The sequence below is a fragment of the Monodelphis domestica genome, chromosome 5 (genome assembly GCF_027887165.1).
Source record: "Monodelphis domestica isolate mMonDom1 chromosome 5, mMonDom1.pri, whole genome shotgun sequence".
Taxonomy (NCBI): Eukaryota; Metazoa; Chordata; class Mammalia; order Didelphimorphia; family Didelphidae; genus Monodelphis; species Monodelphis domestica.
The window spans coordinates 202,518,958-202,539,712 of record NC_077231.1 but is presented as its reverse complement, the minus strand read 5'-3'; the positions used below and the strand labels follow the sequence as shown (position 1 = coordinate 202,539,712).

General features: G+C 39.4%; 2 protein-coding genes across 3 annotated transcripts in view; both read right to left on the bottom strand.

Annotated features, from left to right (window-relative positions):
* Positions 1–3,743, bottom strand: part of LOC100020543 (carboxypeptidase A4) — a 32,243-nt gene extending 28,500 nt beyond the window's left edge. The window contains exon 1 of one of the 2 annotated variants that reach the window (XM_007504319.3): positions 3,623–3,743. In XM_007504319.3, coding sequence (XP_007504381.2) covers positions 3,623–3,699 — 77 coding nt within the window. In that variant the 5' untranslated portion in view covers positions 3,700–3,743. Of the gene's footprint in view, positions 1–1,943; positions 2,231–3,622 lie in introns of those variants that run through there. The other variant, XM_007504320.3, reaches the window with a different exon arrangement.
* A 2,180-nt stretch (positions 3,744–5,923) lies between these two features.
* LOC100617853 (carboxypeptidase A2) overlaps positions 5,924–20,755 on the bottom strand; it is a 53,965-nt gene continuing 39,133 nt past the window's right edge. Inside the window, 4 exon segments of the mRNA XM_056800659.1 lie at positions 5,924–6,013; positions 6,015–6,178; positions 7,436–7,547; positions 20,403–20,559. Coding sequence (XP_056656637.1) covers positions 5,984–6,013; positions 6,015–6,178; positions 7,436–7,547; positions 20,403–20,559 — 463 coding nt within the window. The 3' untranslated portion in view covers positions 5,924–5,983.

Sequence of the window (20,755 nt, the reverse complement as noted above, 5' to 3'; positions counted from 1 at the left end):
TAAGCTAAAAATAGGAAGAAAGCTGAAGGGTTTGGATTTTCTGTTTCCTGCATCATTAGTCATCTCATCTTCTGAAATTGCACCTGTGATTTTATTGGTCCTGGGAACTTTCAGTAAGGAAATTCCCTCTCTCAAAGTAGATCATCAGCTGCTCACTAACTCACAGTCCTAGAATTTGCCTGGGGCACTAAGGGGTTAGAGGCAAATAAGTGGCACCATGGATAAAGTACCAGGCATGGAGTCAGGAAGAACAGAGTTCAAATCCAGCCTCAGACACTCATTACCTATGAGACCTTGGATAAAACACTTAATCCTGTCTGCCTCCTTTTATGGCAAACCACCTCAGTATCTTTGTCAAGAAAATCCCAGATGGATTCCTAAAGAGCTGGCCATGACTGAAACAACTGCACAACACCTGAGAGGGTAAACCTGACTTGGAGGCAGCTAAGCAACTTGGTAGATAGAGTGCTGAGTTCAAATCCAGCCTCAAACGCTTACAAGCTATGTGCAAGTCATTTAACTCTGTTTGCCTTAATCCACTGAAGAAGGAAATGACAAACCTCCCTAGTATCTTTGCCAGGAAAATCCCATAATTGAGTCACAAGGAGTCAGACAATTCAACAACAACAAAACTTGATTTGCCCAGGCATACAGCCATCATGTGTCCAGTGATGGGACTAGAACCCATGACTTCCTAGCAGAGTAGAGATCTACTACAGTACACACTGCCTTCCTTACTAATTCATAGTAAGAACTATCAACACCTGCCTTGGGATAAATAAACCAGAGGAGTCGGGGGACCATATATTTAGTCTTTGGTTGGACAGGACCAGGGACTGAGAGCACCAGGACTCTGCCATACCAGAGTGCCCCCTGAGCCTCAAACACCCAGGGTAAGCTTTAAAGTTTAAACCACAAAGGTGGGGGGGGGGGAGGAAGCACAGAGCTTTTAGAGTTGCTGATGGACAATTAAGTACAAAAATGACTGCTTTCAGACTTGAGGGGCAGGGAACAACAGGAGGACTTGGAAGTTTGGTAAAGGGGGTGAGCAACAGCCCTACTTCTCTCCCCATCAAACTAAGAAGAGCTCATTGATGGAGTCTGGGTGCAAGATGCCAGCCCAGACTTTTGGACAACAAACTAGACATCCTGCTTGGCAGGTAAACATAACAAACCATCTTCTCTTTCTCACACCATCCTCAAGGTTAGCAAAATTCCTTGAGGCCAAAGAGTTGGGTTTCTAGACTTAATCCAAGACAGACCGGCTGAATTCTGAACTAAGTTCAGAAACAAAAGAATAGTGACTTAAACAATTACAGGAAGCACACAAGAGAGTGAGTCGAGTCTTTAGTCCTCAGCCTGTGGTTGGTTACTACAAAGACTTCTAAAAATGGGAGTTCTGCTAAAAGAGTGACAGAATTAAGCTCATCCCCCCCCTTTTTTTAACCCTTCTTTCCATCATAGAACCAATATTGTGCATTGGTTCCAAGGCAGAAGAGTGGTAAGGACTAGGCAATGGAGGTTAAGGGACTAGAGTAGGGTCAAACAGCAAGGAAATGAAATGTTTGAGACCACATTTGAACCCAGGACCTCCTATCTCTAGTGCTGGCTCTCTCTTCACTGAGCCACCTACTTCCCCACCTTGACTTTTTTTTTTAACCCTTACATTCCATCTTGGAATCAATACTGTGTATTGGTTTCAAGGCAGAAGAGTGGTAAGGGCTAGCCATGGGGGTTCAGTGACCTGCCCAGGGTCACACAGCTGGGAAGTGTCTGAGGCCAGATTTGAACCCAGGACCTTCTGTCTCTAGTCCTGGCTCTCAATCCACTAAGCCACCCAGCTGCCCTCTCCACCTTGACTTTTTTTTTTTTAACCCTTACCTTCTGTCCTAGAGTCAATACCAAGGCAAGAAGGGTGAGGCAATTGAATTTAAGGAACTTACCCAGGGTCTCACAGTAGGAATTATCTGAGACCAGATTTGAATCCAGGACCTACCCACTAAGCCACCTGGCTGCCCCAGACTATTAATAAAGAGTTTTCCTTAGAGGGTAATCATTGTGCCACTGTTGGGGGATCGATAAAACAATAGTCTACCGGCACCATGATGGGCCAGGACTTTTGAGCCAGTGGCTCAATTGAGTTCCTGACAACTTTTACCCGGCATCTCAGCAGGCAACTGGGAAAATTCCTACTGAGCTACCCAGAGAGAAATCTCTCCCCAGCTAGAGTGTATCCTCGCTCCGGAGAGCCACGCCACGGGCAGCAGAGATGGGTGTGCACAGAAGTTAATGTCACAACAGGCATCTCAGCCTCCCTGGTAATAAACAGCTCAGAGCGGCCCCGCCCTCCCCCCTCCCCTAGAGGACAAGCCTGGATTAGGAGAGCAGACGTCTTGCTCTCGCGGGGGCTGCAGCATCTTCTCCAGCACCAAGCTCCTGAATCCGGGGCTCCTCGCATTCCGAGAAGGTATTAAAGGCACAAAAGCTAGAGACAGGGATGGGATGGAGCATTGAGGTGCCTATAAAGGCAGGAAGTGGGGCAGAGCATGACCGACTCATCTAAAAGTATTTTCTAGAAGTTAAATTGAATAAAAGTACATTATGAACCAGGCGAGTTCTAATCTCGGAGTACTGGACCGGCCATTAGACCTCCGTTTGAAGCCTGTCGTTGACGCCACTTGGGACAAGCCCTGGGTTCCTTATCAACAAATAGGGGCAATTGGCGCTGTAGTACTTACCCAGCAGGCTTGTCCTGAGGCTCCAATGAATTGATAAATATGAAGTGCTTTTGTAAACTTTAAAGCACACTCTAAATTTGGTTACTATTAAAGAAGGTATCTCCAAAAGTCAAAGACTAAAATGCACTAACCTTTGGGTCATCCTCCCTTGCAAATGTCATATCAGTAAGTGAGGGAAAAAAAAAGAAAAAACTACTAAAGTTCCCCTTGTCAAAATGAGGCTCTGACCACAGTTAGAACCTCCTACCCCCATCCCCAATCTCTGCAACCCACTGGCTTTGGAAATGATTTTCTGCGCTGGGGCCAAAATAATTTACCATATGGTAGTCAGCTCTGCCTCTCTGTCTCTCTGTCTGCCTGTCTCTCTCTTTCTGTCTCTGTCTCTGTCTCTTTCTCTCAAACCATTACCTTCTGGCTTAGAATCAATGCTAAGTATTGGTTCCAAGGTAGAAGAGTGGTAAGGGCTAGGCAATGGGGTTAAGTGACTTGTCCAGGGTCACATAGAGGATAGGAAGTGTCAGATGCCACATTTTAATCCAGGATGTCACATCTCTAGGCCTAACCACTGAACCACCTAGCTGCCCCCCTCCCCCACCAACTCTCTTAATGTACCTCTCAAAACTCAGCAGAGTTTGTGCTTGGCCATCCAGCACATACATGCTCCAAATCTCAAGAACACAGGGTCCCCTGCAGCCCATGATCAGCTTAAATTTTGACAATTATTTCTAATTAATAATGAACTTGTACAGAAAGAAAAAAACACATGAGATTTAGAAAACTGGAGACAAAGACAGAAACAGAAAGAAGAAAATGAGAACCCTCCACCCCATGCACACACATATACTCAGGCATAACCAAAAAAATAAGCCAAAAAAGGAACTCACCCATTAAACTTTTCTTTGCAATATATGGACCCTATAAGGGCCCCGAAGACTAGTATCCACCTCATGTCCAGGAGCATTGGTCATCTAGTGCCTGAGTCAGGCTGTATTTATAAGAAGGCTGAAGAAGACTCAGGTTCCCAAAAATGCAAATGCAATTCCCACACCCTGTGCTGCCTTTACAATAACAGTCTGGCCCCGTTCCTATCAGTGTCTATGCATCTTCCATTCCTATGGGGTGATAAAAGGACAAACCACTTGACTGACAAGTTAAGAACTGGCTCTGCAGGCTCAGAGAGGTTGAACCCAGAGAGTCCTGCTCCTCCCTGGCCAACAGACCAGCAGCTTAATTCCATGCCACATAGTTGAACTTTTCCTTCCCTGCGGTTCAGAGGGATAAGACCAAAGAGACTGAGAACTCTTGTAACAGCAACAATAATAATAGCTAATAGAAGATATAGTATCTTAAGATCTGCAAGGAATTCGGAACTATACCCAAAGGGTGCTAAAAGACTGTCTGCCTTGTGATCCAGCTATAGCACTGCTGATTTTGTACCCCAAAGAGATAATAAGGAAAAAGACATGTACAAGAATATTCATAGCTGCGTTCTTTGTGGTGGCAAAAAATTGGAAAATGAGGGGATGTCCTTCAATTGGGGAATGACTGAACAAATTGTGGTATATGTTGGTGATGGAATACTATTGTGCTCAAAGGAATAATGAACTGGAGGAATTCCATGGGAAGTGGAACAACCTCCAGGAATTGATACAGAGTGAAAGGAGCAGAGCCAGGAGAACATTGTACACAGAGATTGATACACTGTGGTACAATCAAATGTAGTGGTTTCTCCACTAGCTGCAATGAAATAACCCAGGACAATTCTGAGGGACTTAGGAGAAAGAACACTATCCACATCCAGAGAAAGAACTGTGGGAGCAGAAACATAGAAGAAAAACAGGTGCTTGATCACATGGTTTGATGGGGATATGATTAGGGATATAGACTCTAAATGATCATCCTACCGCAAATATCAATAATATGGAAATAGGTTTTAATCAATGACATATGTAAAACCCAGTGGAACTGCTTGTTGGCTATGGGAGGGGGGACAGAGGAGGGGAAGGAAAGAACATGAATCATGAGACCATGAAAAAATATTCTAAATTAAGCAATTAAATAAAAAATTTCTCAGAAACAAACAACAACCAAAAAAAAAAAACATTTGCAAGGGGCTCTACAAATATTATCTTGTTTTATCCTCACAATTAACCCAAGAGGTAGACTCTGATTTTCCCCATTTTATGCACAGGTTCTAAACCCAAAATCCATGAATTTGTTTTTTGTCTTTTAACTATTTTGATCATTGTTTGGTAGACCTGTAATCCTACTATTTCATTTTATGCTTTTAAAAATATTATTCTGAGAAAGGAGAGAAATTTGATCAAAGTTAGTGGTCTGTATTAGGTTTGTATCCCAAAGAGATTTTTTTTTAATGGAAAGGACCTATTTGTACAAAAATATTTATAGCAGCACTTTGTGGTAGCAAAGAATTGGAAATTAAAGAAGGAGGTAGGAGGGAAAGAAGGCAGCGTTTGACTAATTGAAAAAAAAAAGAAATAAAGTGTCTGGAGTCACTTCCCCCAAAATTCTTTTTAATTTCTTCCCTTTCTAAACTTTTTTAAAACCTTGACCTTCCATTATAGAATCAATACTATAAATTGGTATATTATTTCACAAGGCAGAAGAGTGTTACGTGACTTGCCCTGGGTCACACAGCTAGAAGTATCTGAGACCAGATTTTAACCCAAGACCTCCCATCTCTGAGTCTCAATCCACTGAGCCATCTAGATAATCCCCTACATAGAAGGCTCTTAATGAGTGCCTTCCTGTTAACCAATATGTTTTTCCCCAGTCAAAAATGTAAGCATCTTTAGAGAAGAGACTTTCTTTCTTTCTTTCTTTCTTTCTTTCTTTCTTTCTTTCTTTCTTTCTTTCTTTCTTTCTTTCTTTCTTTCTTTCTTTCTTTCTTTCTTTCTTTCTTTCTTTCTTTCTTTCTTTCTTTCTTTCTTTCTTTCTTTCTTTCTTTCTTTCTTTCTTTCTTTCTTTCTTTCTTTCTTTCTTTCCTTTATGTCTCTAGTGCCCCGCAGCAGCTGCCTAGCACATATCAGGCATTTTGTAAATACTTGTTGAATGAATGACCAATTAAATGAATTCTGAAATCACAAGACAGAACAATGGCCCAAGGAAGTGAATGTTCACATAGATTGGACCATGAGGAAGAGAGGATCACACCCAAATTTTGCTTTAAAATGATGAGATTTTAATCATGTGGGTTTGTTTCCCTGTCTTAGAGTCCCAGAGAGCTAATATGGATGGTTTTGAACATAGTCCATATTCCATGATCATCTTCAGGCCCCTCCAAGTCTCTTCTGCAGTGGGAATAATCTGATGGGCTGGCAAGAAGAAGCCATAGCGACCTCTGTCTCTCAGTTCAAAGATAAAGGAATATTTGATGCCTTGTTCATAGGCCCAATCCATGCTTCCTCCACTGGCCAGGTCTGAAAGACAAAAGAGAAGCAGGACTGCCTATGATGCTTTCCCCAGGCTGCTTGCAGACCCAATCTAGCAAGCATTCATTAAATATCTAGTATGTGTAAGGCATCAGCGAGGTACAGACGCAAGGAACTTGCCCTCTACTGAAAGTTATGAATACTTAAATTCCAGTGTTCATAATGACTATTTATATTCCTCCTCTCCCATCCTTTTTTAAAAAACAAAAACCAAAAACTTTAGAATCAATTCTAAGAAGAGTGGGAAGGGCTAAGCACCTGGAGTTAAGTGACTTCCCCAAGATCAAACAGCTAGGAAGTTTCTGAGATTGGATCTGAACCCAGGTCCTCCTTACTCCATTCACTCTGCTACCTAACTGCCCCTGTCATTTTCTTTAAGGTAGCTGTGACATCTGTCATCCCATTAATCACCAGGGTTGATTCCATTGATGTGGCTGGCTAGGTGGATGTCCCCTTCCTCTCTCATGTAATTAGAATCTGTTCCCCAGAAACTCCAATTCCTAGAATCCCACGTTCCTTTTCAAGTTATGTGCTAAGGTAGGGAGGATATAAGTTTTGTGTAGCCCCACCTCTGATCACAGGCTCTGAAGCTGGGGTGAGTTGAAGCCAAGGAACTTACTCACGTGGGTTTGTTTTTTTGTTAGATAATAATTGGATTTGAACTTCTACTTCAAGTGATTCTGAATAAACTTTATAAATATAATTCTTGAAGTTACTGCACATTAATTTAAATATTACACTCACCACTCCATGCGCATCCCTCCTAAAACTACTTGTGGTCCAAAAGAATGACCTTCCCCAAAAAGAGGTTCCTCTATGGGGGGATAGGAGTACCGGGGCTCCCCTGCTAGATCAAGCCCCCAGGGTCCATTGAAAGATAGATGAGTGATGCTGGTTCTTTTGGGTCACTGCTACATGATGAGACAGGGAAGGATCACAGACCAGCAGAAGTGTTTTCCTCTCATCTGCATGCTTGCTGTCCAGTTCTCAGGAGTGTCTGATTATTCCCACCTGCTCTGAGTCCTGGCTTTTCTCATAGCCTTGAGCAGCACTGTTTATTTACCAACTTTTACACTTCTCTTGGTCAAGAGCCAAGACCCTGAACAAGATGGGCACTCGAGATTAAAGAGGGAGGAGAAGAGGTGATTTCCATTTCAAGTTGGAGGAGCTTGGGATGGAAACAGAGCGGATGGACACAGTAAACAAGTACTTTATGCATCAATACCAATGATATGCTTGTATTACCTACACAAACACTTTTCATCTTATACTCCTGTGTATTCATTGATTCCACAAACATCTGTGATTCAGCTACCAGGAGCCATAGAGCAACCAAAAGATCAATAAAACGCATCCCCTGCCCTCAAGGAGTTTGCCATATCATGTGGCAGAGGGCTTATTATGGTGATAGTCACGTGCATGACCAGGACGACTGGTTGGATCTACGTGGGAAAGCTGCCTACAGTGGCCTAGCTGGCCTTGTTAAGCAATAAAACACCTGTGAGGCACATCCTTGAAGGGGATGGAGAGAGGCAGCTGAGTCAGTGAGGGAACATGTTATTCCAAGGTCAGGCTAGGTAAAAGGGCAAAGGGAGAACAATGACATGAAGGGCAGTTCCCCCAGCTTAGGGAGAGGGGAAAGAGTTAGATAGGTTGTGTTAAGAAGGAGCAGGGCTGTTGGTTAGTTTTCTAAATTGCAAACCTGGAAATCCGCATGTTTTATGTCTCTTGACCACCCCATAGCTCCAGCATGGTCCTGAGTGAATAGTAAACAATCAACAAACACTTGAAATACCTAATAATTTATTTCCCCTAGGCACTAAAAGTATTTGTCTTTGGTCTCTCTGGGACCTAATCCCAGGGCTTTGGGTTATAACTATTTCCACTAAAAAAACATCCACTGGGTTCTAAAAAATGAGCCAGAGGAGCCACCATCATACCCATCAAAATAATCATCCATCCAGGGTATCATAGAAATGGAATTCATCCATTGGATGGGATGTGAGACCAGTTACTTTCCAAGTCTCCCTACTGATAGAATAAAACAAAAGACTCCTTAGCTTAATACTTTCGGGCAGCTAGATGGCATGCGGATAGGGCGCTGGGCCTGGAGTCAGGAAAACTGAGTTCAAATGCTATCTCAGATAATACTAGCTGTGTGATCCTGGGCAAGTCTCTCAACCCTGTTTGCCTCAGTTTCCTCATCTGTAAAATAAGCTGGAAAACTATTTCAGTAGCTTTGCCAAGAAAACTCCAAATGGAGTTGCAAAGATCAGACATGACTGAAATGACTGAACAAAGCATAACATTTAAATCCCTCCACAGTCTGATTCCAGTCTCTTCTTCCACTCTTGTATATTACTCCCTTTCCTGTTTCATCCAAATAGAAAACCACCTATTTCCCCAGTTCATTCTTCATTGTCCTATTTCCATACCTGGAACATATTCCCTTCATATGTTAAAAAATCCTTCTCTTCCTTCAAAGGCCAGATCAGGAGCCATCTCCCTCATAAAGACTGCTCTGATTTCCCCAGCTAAAAGCAATCATTCTTGATTTAATTCCAAAGCTCTGTCTCTACCTCTTTTGTGCCCTTAGTATATATATTATTCCACCCTTCTTTGGGTAAATGCCACCAACTATAAGACTTTAAGTACTATTTGGTAGGGACAGTGCCCTTTTTTGCCCCCTTTATCTTTTTACTTCCAGTGTCTAATGCAATGACTTGCAAATAGGAGAGCAACTAAGTTTGCTAATGCGAATGACTTTTCAGGTCCTTTTAATTCTGTGACTCAATGATTCTTTGAAAGAGCCCAAGCAATTGTTCATTGATAAAGCACCTATTAATTGAATTCCTGGTGCCTTTAGCAGTAGGGACACACACAGCCCACAGGAATGTTTAATTTGCCAAAGGAATATAAGCACTTCGGGGTGGAGTAGAACAGCTGTTCAGCTCCTCCACAGGTGAGCTTCAGAGCATCATACAATAGGAAGCAAGGAAGATGATTTCATTGAGACAACTATGCCAAGTGTGGTGATTGTATAAATTGAAATGAAGCCAGGAAAATGGGGTCAACTCTAGCCATGTAATACAGTAAGAATGTGTCTGAGCCTCAAATTGACCAAGAAGATACTTAAGCTGAATGAGCTCACAGCAGTCTCTATTGAATTTTGCCACAACCAGGCTCTCCCTGGCAAGGCAATCTAAGCCAGGTAACTTATTTGAAAAGGAGTGCTGGACCAGAATTTATGAGAGCTAGTTCATTGATCAGCAATCTGCAGATCTGATCATGCTACCCTGCTTGGCATCTCAACCTCCTATGTGCAGTTCAAGTCATATATGCCCATGTTGCCACTTACAATTGGCTGTTGTTACATTTAGGAAGAGTACACCAAATATAGGAAGATGGTGAAGGATGTTGGCAGTGATCAGTGTCCCTGGCCTTTCTTCCTTAGACTCTTACTTTGATCAGAACAATATCTCATGTGGTTAAAAAAAAGTCTGAGAAGAAAGGTCAACATAATAAGACAGAAAAGGAAAATGACTAATGTTGGAGGGCATGTGAGATAATTGGGACACTACGGTACTGTTGGTTGAATTGTGCACTGACAAACATTCTGGAGAGCAATCTGGAATTATGCCCCAAAGGCTATAAAACTGTGCATGTCCTGTGACCCAGCAATGTCACTACTAGTTCTGTTTCCAAAGAGATCAAAAGAAAAAAGGAAAAGGACCCGCATATTCAAAAATGTTTATAGTAGCTCTTTTTATGGTGGCAAAGAACTGGAAATTGAAGGGGTGTCCATGAACTGCAGAATGGCTGAACATGTTTAGTATATTATAGTGATGGAATACTATTTTGCTATAAGAAACGACAGGCAGAATGCAGGCAAAACTTATGAACTGATGCAAAGTAAAGTGAGCAGAAGAATACTGTACAAAGAAATGGCAATATTGTAACAATGATCAACTGAACAACTTAGCTATTCCCAGCAATATAATGATCCAAGAGACTTCAGAAGAATTCATAAAGAAAAATACTATCCATCTCCAAAGAAAGAACTGAAGGAGTCTCAAAGTAAATTGAAGGATTTTTTAAAACTTTCTTTTTCCTTCATTTGCAATAGGGATAAACTAGAAGCCTTCTCAATAAGATCAGGAGTGAAACAAGGATGCTCATTATCACCTCTATTATTTAACATTGTACTAGAAACACTAGCAGTAGCAATTAGAGAAGAAAAAGAAATTGAAGGTATTAAAATAGGCAAGGAGGAGACCAAGTTATCACTCTTTGCGGATGACATGATGGTCTACTTAAAGAATACTAGAGAATCAACCAAAAGCTAGTAAAAATGATCAACGACTTTAGCAAAGTTGCAAGATGCAAAATAAACTGGCATAAGTCATCAGCATTTCTATATATCTCCAACCCAGTTCAGCAGCAAGAATTAGAAAGAGAAATTCCGTTTAAAAACTCCCTAGACAATATAAAATATTTAGGAATCTATCTGCCAAGACAAACACAGGAACTATATAAACACAACTACAAAACACTCTCCACACAGCTAAAACTAGATCTAAACAATTGGAAAAACATTGATTGCTCATGGGTAGGATGAGCTAACAATAAAAATGGCAATCCTGCCCAAATTAATTTACTTTTTTAGTGCCATACCCATTGAACTACCAAAAAAACTTTTTTACTGAATTAGAAAAAAACCATAACAAGGTTCATTTGGAAGAACAAAAGATCAAGGATATCCAGGGAAATAATGAAAAAAAAATGTGAAGGAAGGTGACCTTGCAGTACTAGATCTCAAACTATACTATAAAGCAGTGGTCATCAAAACAATATGGTACTGGCTAAGAGACAAAAAGGAGGATCAGTGGAATAGACTAGGGGTAAATGACCTTAGCAAGACAGTCTATGATAAGCCCAAAGATCTCAGTTTTGGGAACCAAAACCCACTATTTGATAAAAACAGCTGGGAAAATTGGAAGACAGTGTGAGAGAGATTAGGTTTGGATCAACATCTCACACCCTACACCAAGATAAACTCAGAATGGGTGAATGACCTGAATATAAACAAGGAAACTATAAGCAAATTAGGTGAACACAGAATAGTATACTTGTCAGATCTTTGGGAAAGGAAAGACTTTAAAACCAAGCAAGAGCTAGAAAAATTTCACAAAATGCAAAATCAATAATTTTGATTCCATCAAATTAGAAAGTTTTTGTACAAACAAAACTAATGCATTCAAAATTAGAAGGGAAGCAACAAATTGGGAAACAATCTTTACAACAAAAACTTCTGACAAAGGTCTAATTATTCAAATTTATAAAGAGCTAAACCAATTGTACAAAATATCAAGCCATTCTCCAATTGATAAATGGGCAAGGGACATGAATAGGCAATTTTCAGTTAAAGAAATCAAAACTATTAATAAGCACATGAAAAAGTGTTCTAAATCTCTTATAATCAGAGAAATGTAAATCAAAAGCACTCTGAGGTATCACCTCACCCCTAGCATATTGGCTAACATGACAGCAAAGGAAAGTAATGAATGTTGGAGGGGGTGTGGCAAAGTTGGGATATTAATGCATTGTTGGTGGAGTTGTGAATTGATCCAACCATTCTGGAGGGCAATTTGGAACTATGCCCAAAGGGTGCTAAAAGACTTCCTGCCCTTTGATCCAGCCATAGCACTGCTGGGTTTGTACCCCAAAGATAACAAGGACAAAGACATGTTCAAAAATATTCATAGCTGCGCTCTTTGCGGTGGCAAAAAAATTGGAAAATGAGGGGATGCCCTTCAATTGGGGAAGGGCTGAACAAATTATGGTATATATTGGGCATGGAATATTATTGTGCTCAAAGGAATAATAAAGTGGAGGAATTCACTGGAATGACTTCCAGGAACTGATGCAGAGAGGAGCAGGACCAGGAAAACATTGTACACAGAGATACACTGTGGTACAATCGAATGTAATGGACTTCTCCATTAGTGGCAATGCAATGATCCTGAACAACTTGGAGGAATCTACGAGAAAAACCACAATCCACATTCAGAGGAAACACAGTGGGAGTAAAAACACCAAAGGAAAACAACTGCTTGAATACATGGGTCGAAGGGATATGGTTGGGGATGTAGACTCTAAATGAATATCCTAGTGCAAACATCAACAACATGGAAATAGGTTCTGATCAAGGACACAAGTAAAACCCAATGAAATTGTGAGTAGGTTGCGGGAAGGGTGGGTGAAGGGGAAGGAGGGAAATAATGTGATTATTGTAGCCAAGGAATAATATTCTAAATTGACTAAATAAAGTAATTCAAATGGGGAACAAAGAAAATATGCTAAATAAATTTAAAAACATTTTTAAATAAGTAAAATTTTAAAAAAGAAGAAGAAGGGGAAGCCAATGAAGAATATTAACTTTGATGGATGGCAGGAGGAATGTGGTGGGGTAGAACAGAAACCATTGTTCTGCTTCTATTCTAACTCAGGAGGTCAAAGCTACTTCCCCTCAATTAGTGATAAGAAAGAACTGATCTGTGCCTGGTTTTTCTTTTTCTTTTTTTTTTATTCCAAGTTAAACAAACATCAGTAAATTAAAAAAAAAAAACCCTTTCTTTTTCTTTTCTGTCTTTTTTTTGTCTGTCTTCTTCAATAAGACTAACATGGAAATGTATTTTGTATGACTACATATGTACAAACTATATAAAATTGTATTCTTATTAAGGGGTGATTGGGGGAAGGAAGGAGAAAATCTGGAACTTAAAATTTTTTTAAATGAATGTTCTAAACTGTTCTTACATGTAATTGGAAAATAAAATATTAAAAAGAAAGAAAAAAAAGAGGGGGAAGCTAAGTGGCTCAGTGGAGAGAGCCAGGCCTAGAGACGGAAGGACCAGAGTTCAAATAAGACTTCAGAAACTTCCTAACTGTGTGACCCTGGGCATGTCACTTAACACTAACCTTTACCACTCTTCTGCCTTGGAACCAATATACACTATTGATCTTAAGATGAAAAGGTAGAGTTTGCATTTAGGTTGTTTGTTTGTTTTTTTTAAACTCTTATCTTCCATCTTGGAAACAATCCTGTGTATTGGTTTCAAGACAGAAGAGTGGTAAGGACTAGGCAATGGGGGTTAAGTGACTTGCCCAGGGTCAAACAGCTAGGAAGTATCTGAGGTCATATTTGAACCCAGGTCCTCCCATCTTCAGGCCTGATTCTCAATCCACTGAGCCACCCAGCTCCCCCCACATACAATTTTTAAAAAACAAGTTCTATCTAATAATTTTTAAATTAATCAATAAAAATTTATTAAGGGATTTACAACATATTAAATACTATCCTAGGCACTGAGGACAAAAAAAAGACAAAAATTGAAGAATTCCCTGTTCTCAAGGAGTTTACAGTCTTTTTTCCCCTCACTTTTAAAAAGTTGATTTAATTGATTAATTAATTTAGGACATTTTTCCATGATTACATGATTCATGTTCTTTCCCTCCCCTTTTCCCTCCCCCTTCCCATAGCCAATGAGCAAGTACACAGGGTTTTCATGTGTCATTGATGAAGAGCTATTTCCATATCCCCATTGATCCATGTGATCAAGCAGTTGTTGTTTTCTTGCTCTAAATGTCCTTTCTCATAAGTCCCTCAGAATTGTCCTGGATCATTGCATTGCTGCTAGTAGAGAAGTCCATTACAATCAACAGTGTATCAGTCTCTGTGTACAATGTTCTCCTGGTTCTGCTCCTCTCACTCTGCATCAATTCCTGGAGGTTGTTCCAGTTCACATGGAATTCCTCCAGTTCATTATTCCTTTGAGCACAATAGTATTTCATCACCAACACATACCACAATTGGTTTACCCATTCTGCAATCAAAGGACATCCCTGTTAGGGGCCATCAAAGTCACACTGTTTGACATGGTCACTTGTGGAAACCAGAGGTATTAAAGTGGCCCCCAGGAAGGATGGAGATATCCACTCTGTGGAGACTTCTCTCACTAACATTCCTTATTATTGGAATTGCTATGATTGTTGTTCTCTCCATAGCCTCAGGAAAAATAATATGAGAGCAAAATGATTACAGGATTAATCCCCCATTATTCCCCCAGAATATCACCAAAAGATCATACTTACAAAATCAAACCTAAAGATTCCTATGGGTTAAACTTCTAACAAAACTACAGTTAAATTCTCCACCCCCACTACAAGTCAGGCATGACAGGTAAATTAATTACCCTCCAGGCTGTTATAGAGAAGTGTAACCATGAAAATGTGGTTTGCCAAGATTGTGACTTGCCAAAATTGTAAAGTTTTGGCCAAACTATAAAGATAAATTTTAGTGTCTTGATTTAAAATCTAAAATTAAGTGTTCACCATGGGAGAATTCCCAAATATGAAAATACCCACATCAGCTGGGTTTTATGGAGATTTTAATTAATAGAAATGAAGGAATTAAGTAAAGGAGAGAGAGAGAAAGAGAAAATAGTAGAAAGGGCGTAGGCCAAATGGGAGCGAGTCAGTCTTTATCACTCACCACAAGATCGTCTTCAAGTAAGCTCCAAACCTCCAAACTCAAACTCCAACTAACTTCCAATCCAAAAACTACTATAACTACTAACTCCAACCACCTCAAATTCAATAAGTCCCTTCCTTTTAAAGAAATTTTCTCTTATGTCACCTCCCCTAAATTTTTATGTCTACCAATCACTGAGGACGCTTTTTTTTTCCAGGACTGCCCATTCTTAGTTCTCATCTTCTTTTGTTCTCACTTTCTCTGGTTAGATAAAATCTACTGAGTACTTCACACCTCTTTTGTTAAGCAGCCTTTTGTAAGTTGCTTGACTTTTTAGGTATTAATTTAACCTTTATAGGTACTGAGCACCTTTTTGTATTAGATCTAAAAATAGACCTAGCTTATGTGTTTAGCTTCACTATAAGTATGTTAGGGACTTTTCATTGTTCAATCAGGAGTTTTCAACTTTATCTTCCTCTAAGGCACTGTCAGAGTAGGGTGGAGTAATTTTAAAAGTTCTCAATACATTCCTGACCAAGTACCTCCATTGTTACAATAGGGGAATAGCTTAATCAAATCTTCTGAAGTAGAGTCTGAGTAGTTTTAAGATTCACAGAAGTTAAACAGAAGGGATCAAAGTAAATACATATATAAAAAACAAGTTTATTAATGAAAGGGACAAGGGAATGGAAAGGGAATCAGGGAGTAACTTATTTTTTCTAACCCATCCAGATATTAAAATTTTAGCCTTTTAAATAACCTTAATCTAACTAAATAAAAGGATAATTAAAGATAAAGGGGATTAGTAAAGACCACAGGGCCCAGATTCTCACAATACCAGAGTCCTTGGTTGGGTCACACAGCTGTCTCAAGATGAGTCCTCACAAGGTTCAGAAAGGGAGGAAGATCACACACACACACACACACACACACACACACACACACACACCACCCATGAGTGTAGGGAGATCACTCACTCAACCTCTCCTTAAAGATGATCCAATTCCCAAGCAGCTCCAAAGATGGTTTCCTTCAGAGAGACTCTTCCACACACCCTTTCTGTCTGCTTCCTAGAGAGAGAGTCAGTTGCCAGTTTTCCAACTGTCTTATAATGCTACCCCAGTCCTTGCTCTGTGGAATCTTGGTTTGAAGGCTGTCATCCAGCCTTGTTAAATTCCATTGCTACAAGGCAGAGACTGTTATGTTACACCTCACTAACTTGTTTTACTAACTAAAGCCTAAGAAACACATCTAGAAGCCTTAGTGAAACATTGGAAAATGAAATCCTGATATTGGAAAATTACTTAAATCTGGGTTATGTTGATTAACAAAGAATTGACAACAATGTTGTGTGTTGATAGCCTCCTTAGAAATTTGATTTATTTTGTATTTGATTAAAGTAATGAATAATTGTCTGAACCTCATGGGTTATTGGGGAACTGACCCCTAATCATGCTGCTTATAATGAAAAAAACATCCATCTACTGTAAAAGCTTTGTGTTTGTTGTTGGAACCCATGAAATCAAAGTATGTATCTGTGTAACCACTGAGAGTATAAAAATAAAAATCAAACCAGTAAAGGTGGAGCAGTTGTGTGTGGTGCCTGGCTGCAGGCTGACAATCTCTACTGTCTTCCCATCATTCATTATCTGCTGACACCAACTCACCCAGTCAAGGACCCCCACACATTGCCTCATTTTCCAATGTTTTGCCACCACAAAGAGTACAGCTATCAATATTTGTGGACACATAGTTTCCCCTTTTATCTCTTTGGGGTCTTTTTTTATTGAAAATTTTTAATTAATTAATTTAGAATATTTTTCTATGGTTATATGACTTATGTTCTTTTCCTCCCCTCCTTCCACCCTCCTCCCATAGCCAATGAGCCATTCCACTGGCTTTTACATGTGTCATTGATTAAGATCTAGTTCAATATTATTAATACTTGCACTAGATTGATTGTTTAGAGTCTACATCCCCAATTATATCAACCCATGTGATTAAGCAGTTGTTTTTCTTCTGAGTTTCTGTTCCCATAGTTCTTTCTCTGGATTTGAAAAGCATTATTTCTCATAAGTCCCTTAGAATTGTCCTGGATTATTGTATTGCTGCCAGTAGAGTGTAAAAATTAAAATTAATCTCAATAATTAAAATATTATATTTTAGGAGATATATCATTAGAAGTAAAGGAATAAGAAGGTAACAAATAAAACCCCCCTCACCACTACCATTCTCAAGATAGAAAGCCAAAGAGTCAAAAGAGCCCAAGGCCTGGAACTCCAACTACCTAATATTCCCTGTCTATAGAAAGTACATAATGACAGGGAGTCAGTGGGTTCCTGGGAAATGTAGTTTTTAGGATAACAGATTTCTAATTATACCATCCCCATGGTCTCTCAAGTGGATCTTGTAAACATAACCAACTTTTAAATTACAATAATTTGAGGATAACAAGGAAAAAGAACAAAACCAATGATTACTTGGCACATTGACAAAAATCCAATTGGGGGCAGTCCCCTTTGGCATAAGAGTATACATACAAAAGCAAATGCATTCAACCCCACACAGTTCAAATCACTACATCCCAAAGTTCACTCTGCATCTTCTGGTGCAGTGTATGGTCTGTGGAGGCATCTTCATGGTGCCTTCTCCAAACAGTTCATCTTCTGGATTCAGGGAGGTACCATGTTTCTTATCCTAAAATTACCCTCAAAAGAATTTAAACTTTGCATTTTAGAATAATAATACATTCCTCCCTGAAGAGGATGTTGAAAAATACAGGTATCACTCAGGGATGCATGACTGAGTTATGAAGTATATGAATCAATTGGTAAGAGAAATAAAAAAAAAACATCAAAAAATCCAAATAAAAGAGAAAAGATAATTTCTGGATGAAATATAGAATATCAAAGTCTTATGTATAAAAATTCTAAGGAAAGGAAAATAAACTTCTAACAGATCTTTGAATCAGAGCCCAATTAAAGTGATTTATGCAATTGTGCACTTACCCAATCAGTAGCCAGGACTACAGAAAGTTAGCCACACTATGAAAGACAGAAAAAGGACTAGATTTATGTAGCAAATGGGAGCTAGGATATATCCAGAATTGATATACATGGTAGAATGTAGGACAAGGAAGATCTGCCATTGACATATGCCCAAACAGCCTTAACCTAGAACCCCAAACAAGTTCAAGTCCTCTTCTCTTGGATCAAAATTACATCAGTCCCATTGGGATTGGTCTCTTTGACCTTGTGCTTAATAGGCACTATGCGGTTTAGCTTTGTGCTTCTTTAGCACTGTGCAATGACTCTTTTTGTATTCCCTTCTTCTGGAATCAGTCAGAATCATTAAACAAAGTCCCATATTTTTTTTAAACAATAAATGGCATCATTTTTATAGTCTAAAGCTTTTGGGTATGCATTGACACTTGGGCAAATGTATTTTACACTTATATTACTGCGAAATAAAAAAAAATTTTAAAAATCTTCTCAATACTGGTGGCATGTGCTTCAAACATGAAAAGGAAAGAACAAATAAAACTGGAATACTATATTGCACCTGCAAGCAAAAATAATAATAATAAAGTTTTAAAAATCAAAAATATATAGCTTACAATCATTGACACACTGTCAGCAAAGAAAAGCTAGAATATAAAGGTTTCTCACCCCAAATGAGATCCATTTCCTTTTTTAAACTGGCCATGATCCACTGTGTGAGTGCAAATGATTTTCTACAAAGTAACAGGGTTTTTTTTTTATAAAGAACAATAGTACAACAGGCAATGCACATTCAAGAAGTATCAAAATCCCCAGTTATAGCCCATTTAATGACAATAGCAAACAAACCCAATATCATTAGGATTCACATGAGTCTGCTGTATGACATAAAAAGAAAAAAACCCTTAGAAGCTAATGGATACTTTTCACAAGTTTTTCAGGTGTAGTGTGATAGGGAGATTACATTTTGCAAAAGAGTGTGTAATGCAAATGTTAGAGTGATTGACAGGAGCATGGGACTGAGAGTCACATGGGAGCCTAAGGGTTAGGATCTGGGTAAAAATTCTAAGGTCCCAAAAGTCTTGGCAGTTCTCTCCTGATGGACCTGGAGTTGGAGGTTTGAAAACAGTTTTCTAAAGAGAGGATTCTTTTGAACTAGCTGCTGGCAGCTTGAAAAAGAAGATTGAGGATCCACTTTTCCACTGGAACTGTTTTGAACAGCTTTCATCTAAAGATCCTGGCCTATTTGATGAGACTCTATTTGTGAGATTTGGTTATTGGGGAAACTTATTGTTTTAGCTTACATAAAATAGGTTAAGATAGATTTATAGAAATTAGGGTTTTAGTTTAATTGTAATAATTCTCCTAACCCCTTTTCCTTCTTCCCTTTCCCAAACAATAAACCTGGATTTTTTATATGTTTCCTTCTTGTTCATTCCCCTACCAAATTCCACTATTACAGTAGCAATCTTTCAACCTTGGCTGAGATATTTTTTTAAATGTATTACTTTCATCATTACAAAAATGTGGCAGAGGAGTCTAGAAAAGACACAAAACTCTGTACTGTTGATATTGGCTCTATAAAATGTCACCAAGAATTTAGATCATTCTGGTGTAAGGGTAAAGTAAGCTGAAGAGTTACAAATGGGAGATGCTCCCTCTTGGGTGCCATTCAGGGGTACCACACACTAGGAACAACTTCCCAGCTCCTCTGATATGAGACTGTGATATGTTCCATCCATTAGCATTTTCACAAATGTGGAGGTGGGATATAATTGCACTTCACTTCAGCTACTAAAATTGACCCTTTTCCTCATGTTACAAATAACTCAGAGTCAGGCAAGATGATTAGTCAGAGCTATTGAAAAAAAATATAAAAATCACATCTGAAGACCCCTTCAAATCAAGTTGAGTTGTTTAGCTCATTAAATTTCCCAAAGGTTATTAACCAGGTTAATGGAGCACATCAGAAAAAGGCTGTCTTTATGGGCATATTACAATATTTTACATTATTTTGTTCAATAGTCATAGGGGAAGTAACAGAATGTATCTAAAAGCTAAAACACAGTAGATTAAAATGATTCAGTATAACCGAAAGATATTGATTAGATTAACACAGATAAACTTAAAACAACAAAATTAAATCTGAAAGCAATTAGCAAAATACAGTAAGATACAGAGACTTTTTTAAAACAGTGGAGTCTGAAAGGGTTTAAAAATTTCACCTCCAGACTCCTTAAAATTCCTTCTCTATCCTTTTGGATTCCTTTCTTCACACCTCTGGGATCTCCCATAGTGAGGGATAATTCCTCACTAAGCATAGTGTGCAGACATCTCAAATTGGATGTATTGTAAAGGTTGGGCAGGCCCAAATGGCAAAGGGTTGTAGGGAGATGAATTTCTCCCCTGTATTTCAGGCAAGATAATCAAAAGGACTAGTGCACCCAGGAATGATAAGAAGAAAAAGCATCCTAAAACTGGGAGCTGTTTGAAATAGGTAATGTACTGCTCTTTCATAGAGTGGGTCATGCTTGCAATTTTACTTCCTGTTTGGAAGAGTACCCTTCCTTCCCCTTCCCCCATAGGGTAAAAGCCTGGGGAGCAGCTTGCTTCCCCTGCCACATGGACAGGGAGTTTGGTATCTAATTGTTGCCTAAGGAAAACACACCCCGGGTTTTACCAGCAGCCCAGAGAGCAGCTCCAAGGACTCCCAGCTTGTGAATTCTGAAGACACAGTGGCTGCCAGCAGCAGCACAACAGGACCATCAATAGCAGCCAGGGCTGGGGGCTTATGATGCTTATGACCTTTTTGGAGTATAGACCCCACAGGGGCATGGCTGGATCAAAGGACAGATAGTCTTTTAAAGCCCTTTGGACATAGTTCCAAATTGCCTTCCAGAAAGGTTGGGTCAACTTACAATGCCACCAGTAATGCATTAATATCCCAATTCTGCCACATCTTGTCCAACATTCATTATTTTCCTTTTCTGTCATGTTAGCCAATCTGCTAAGTGTGAGGTGGTACCTAAGAGT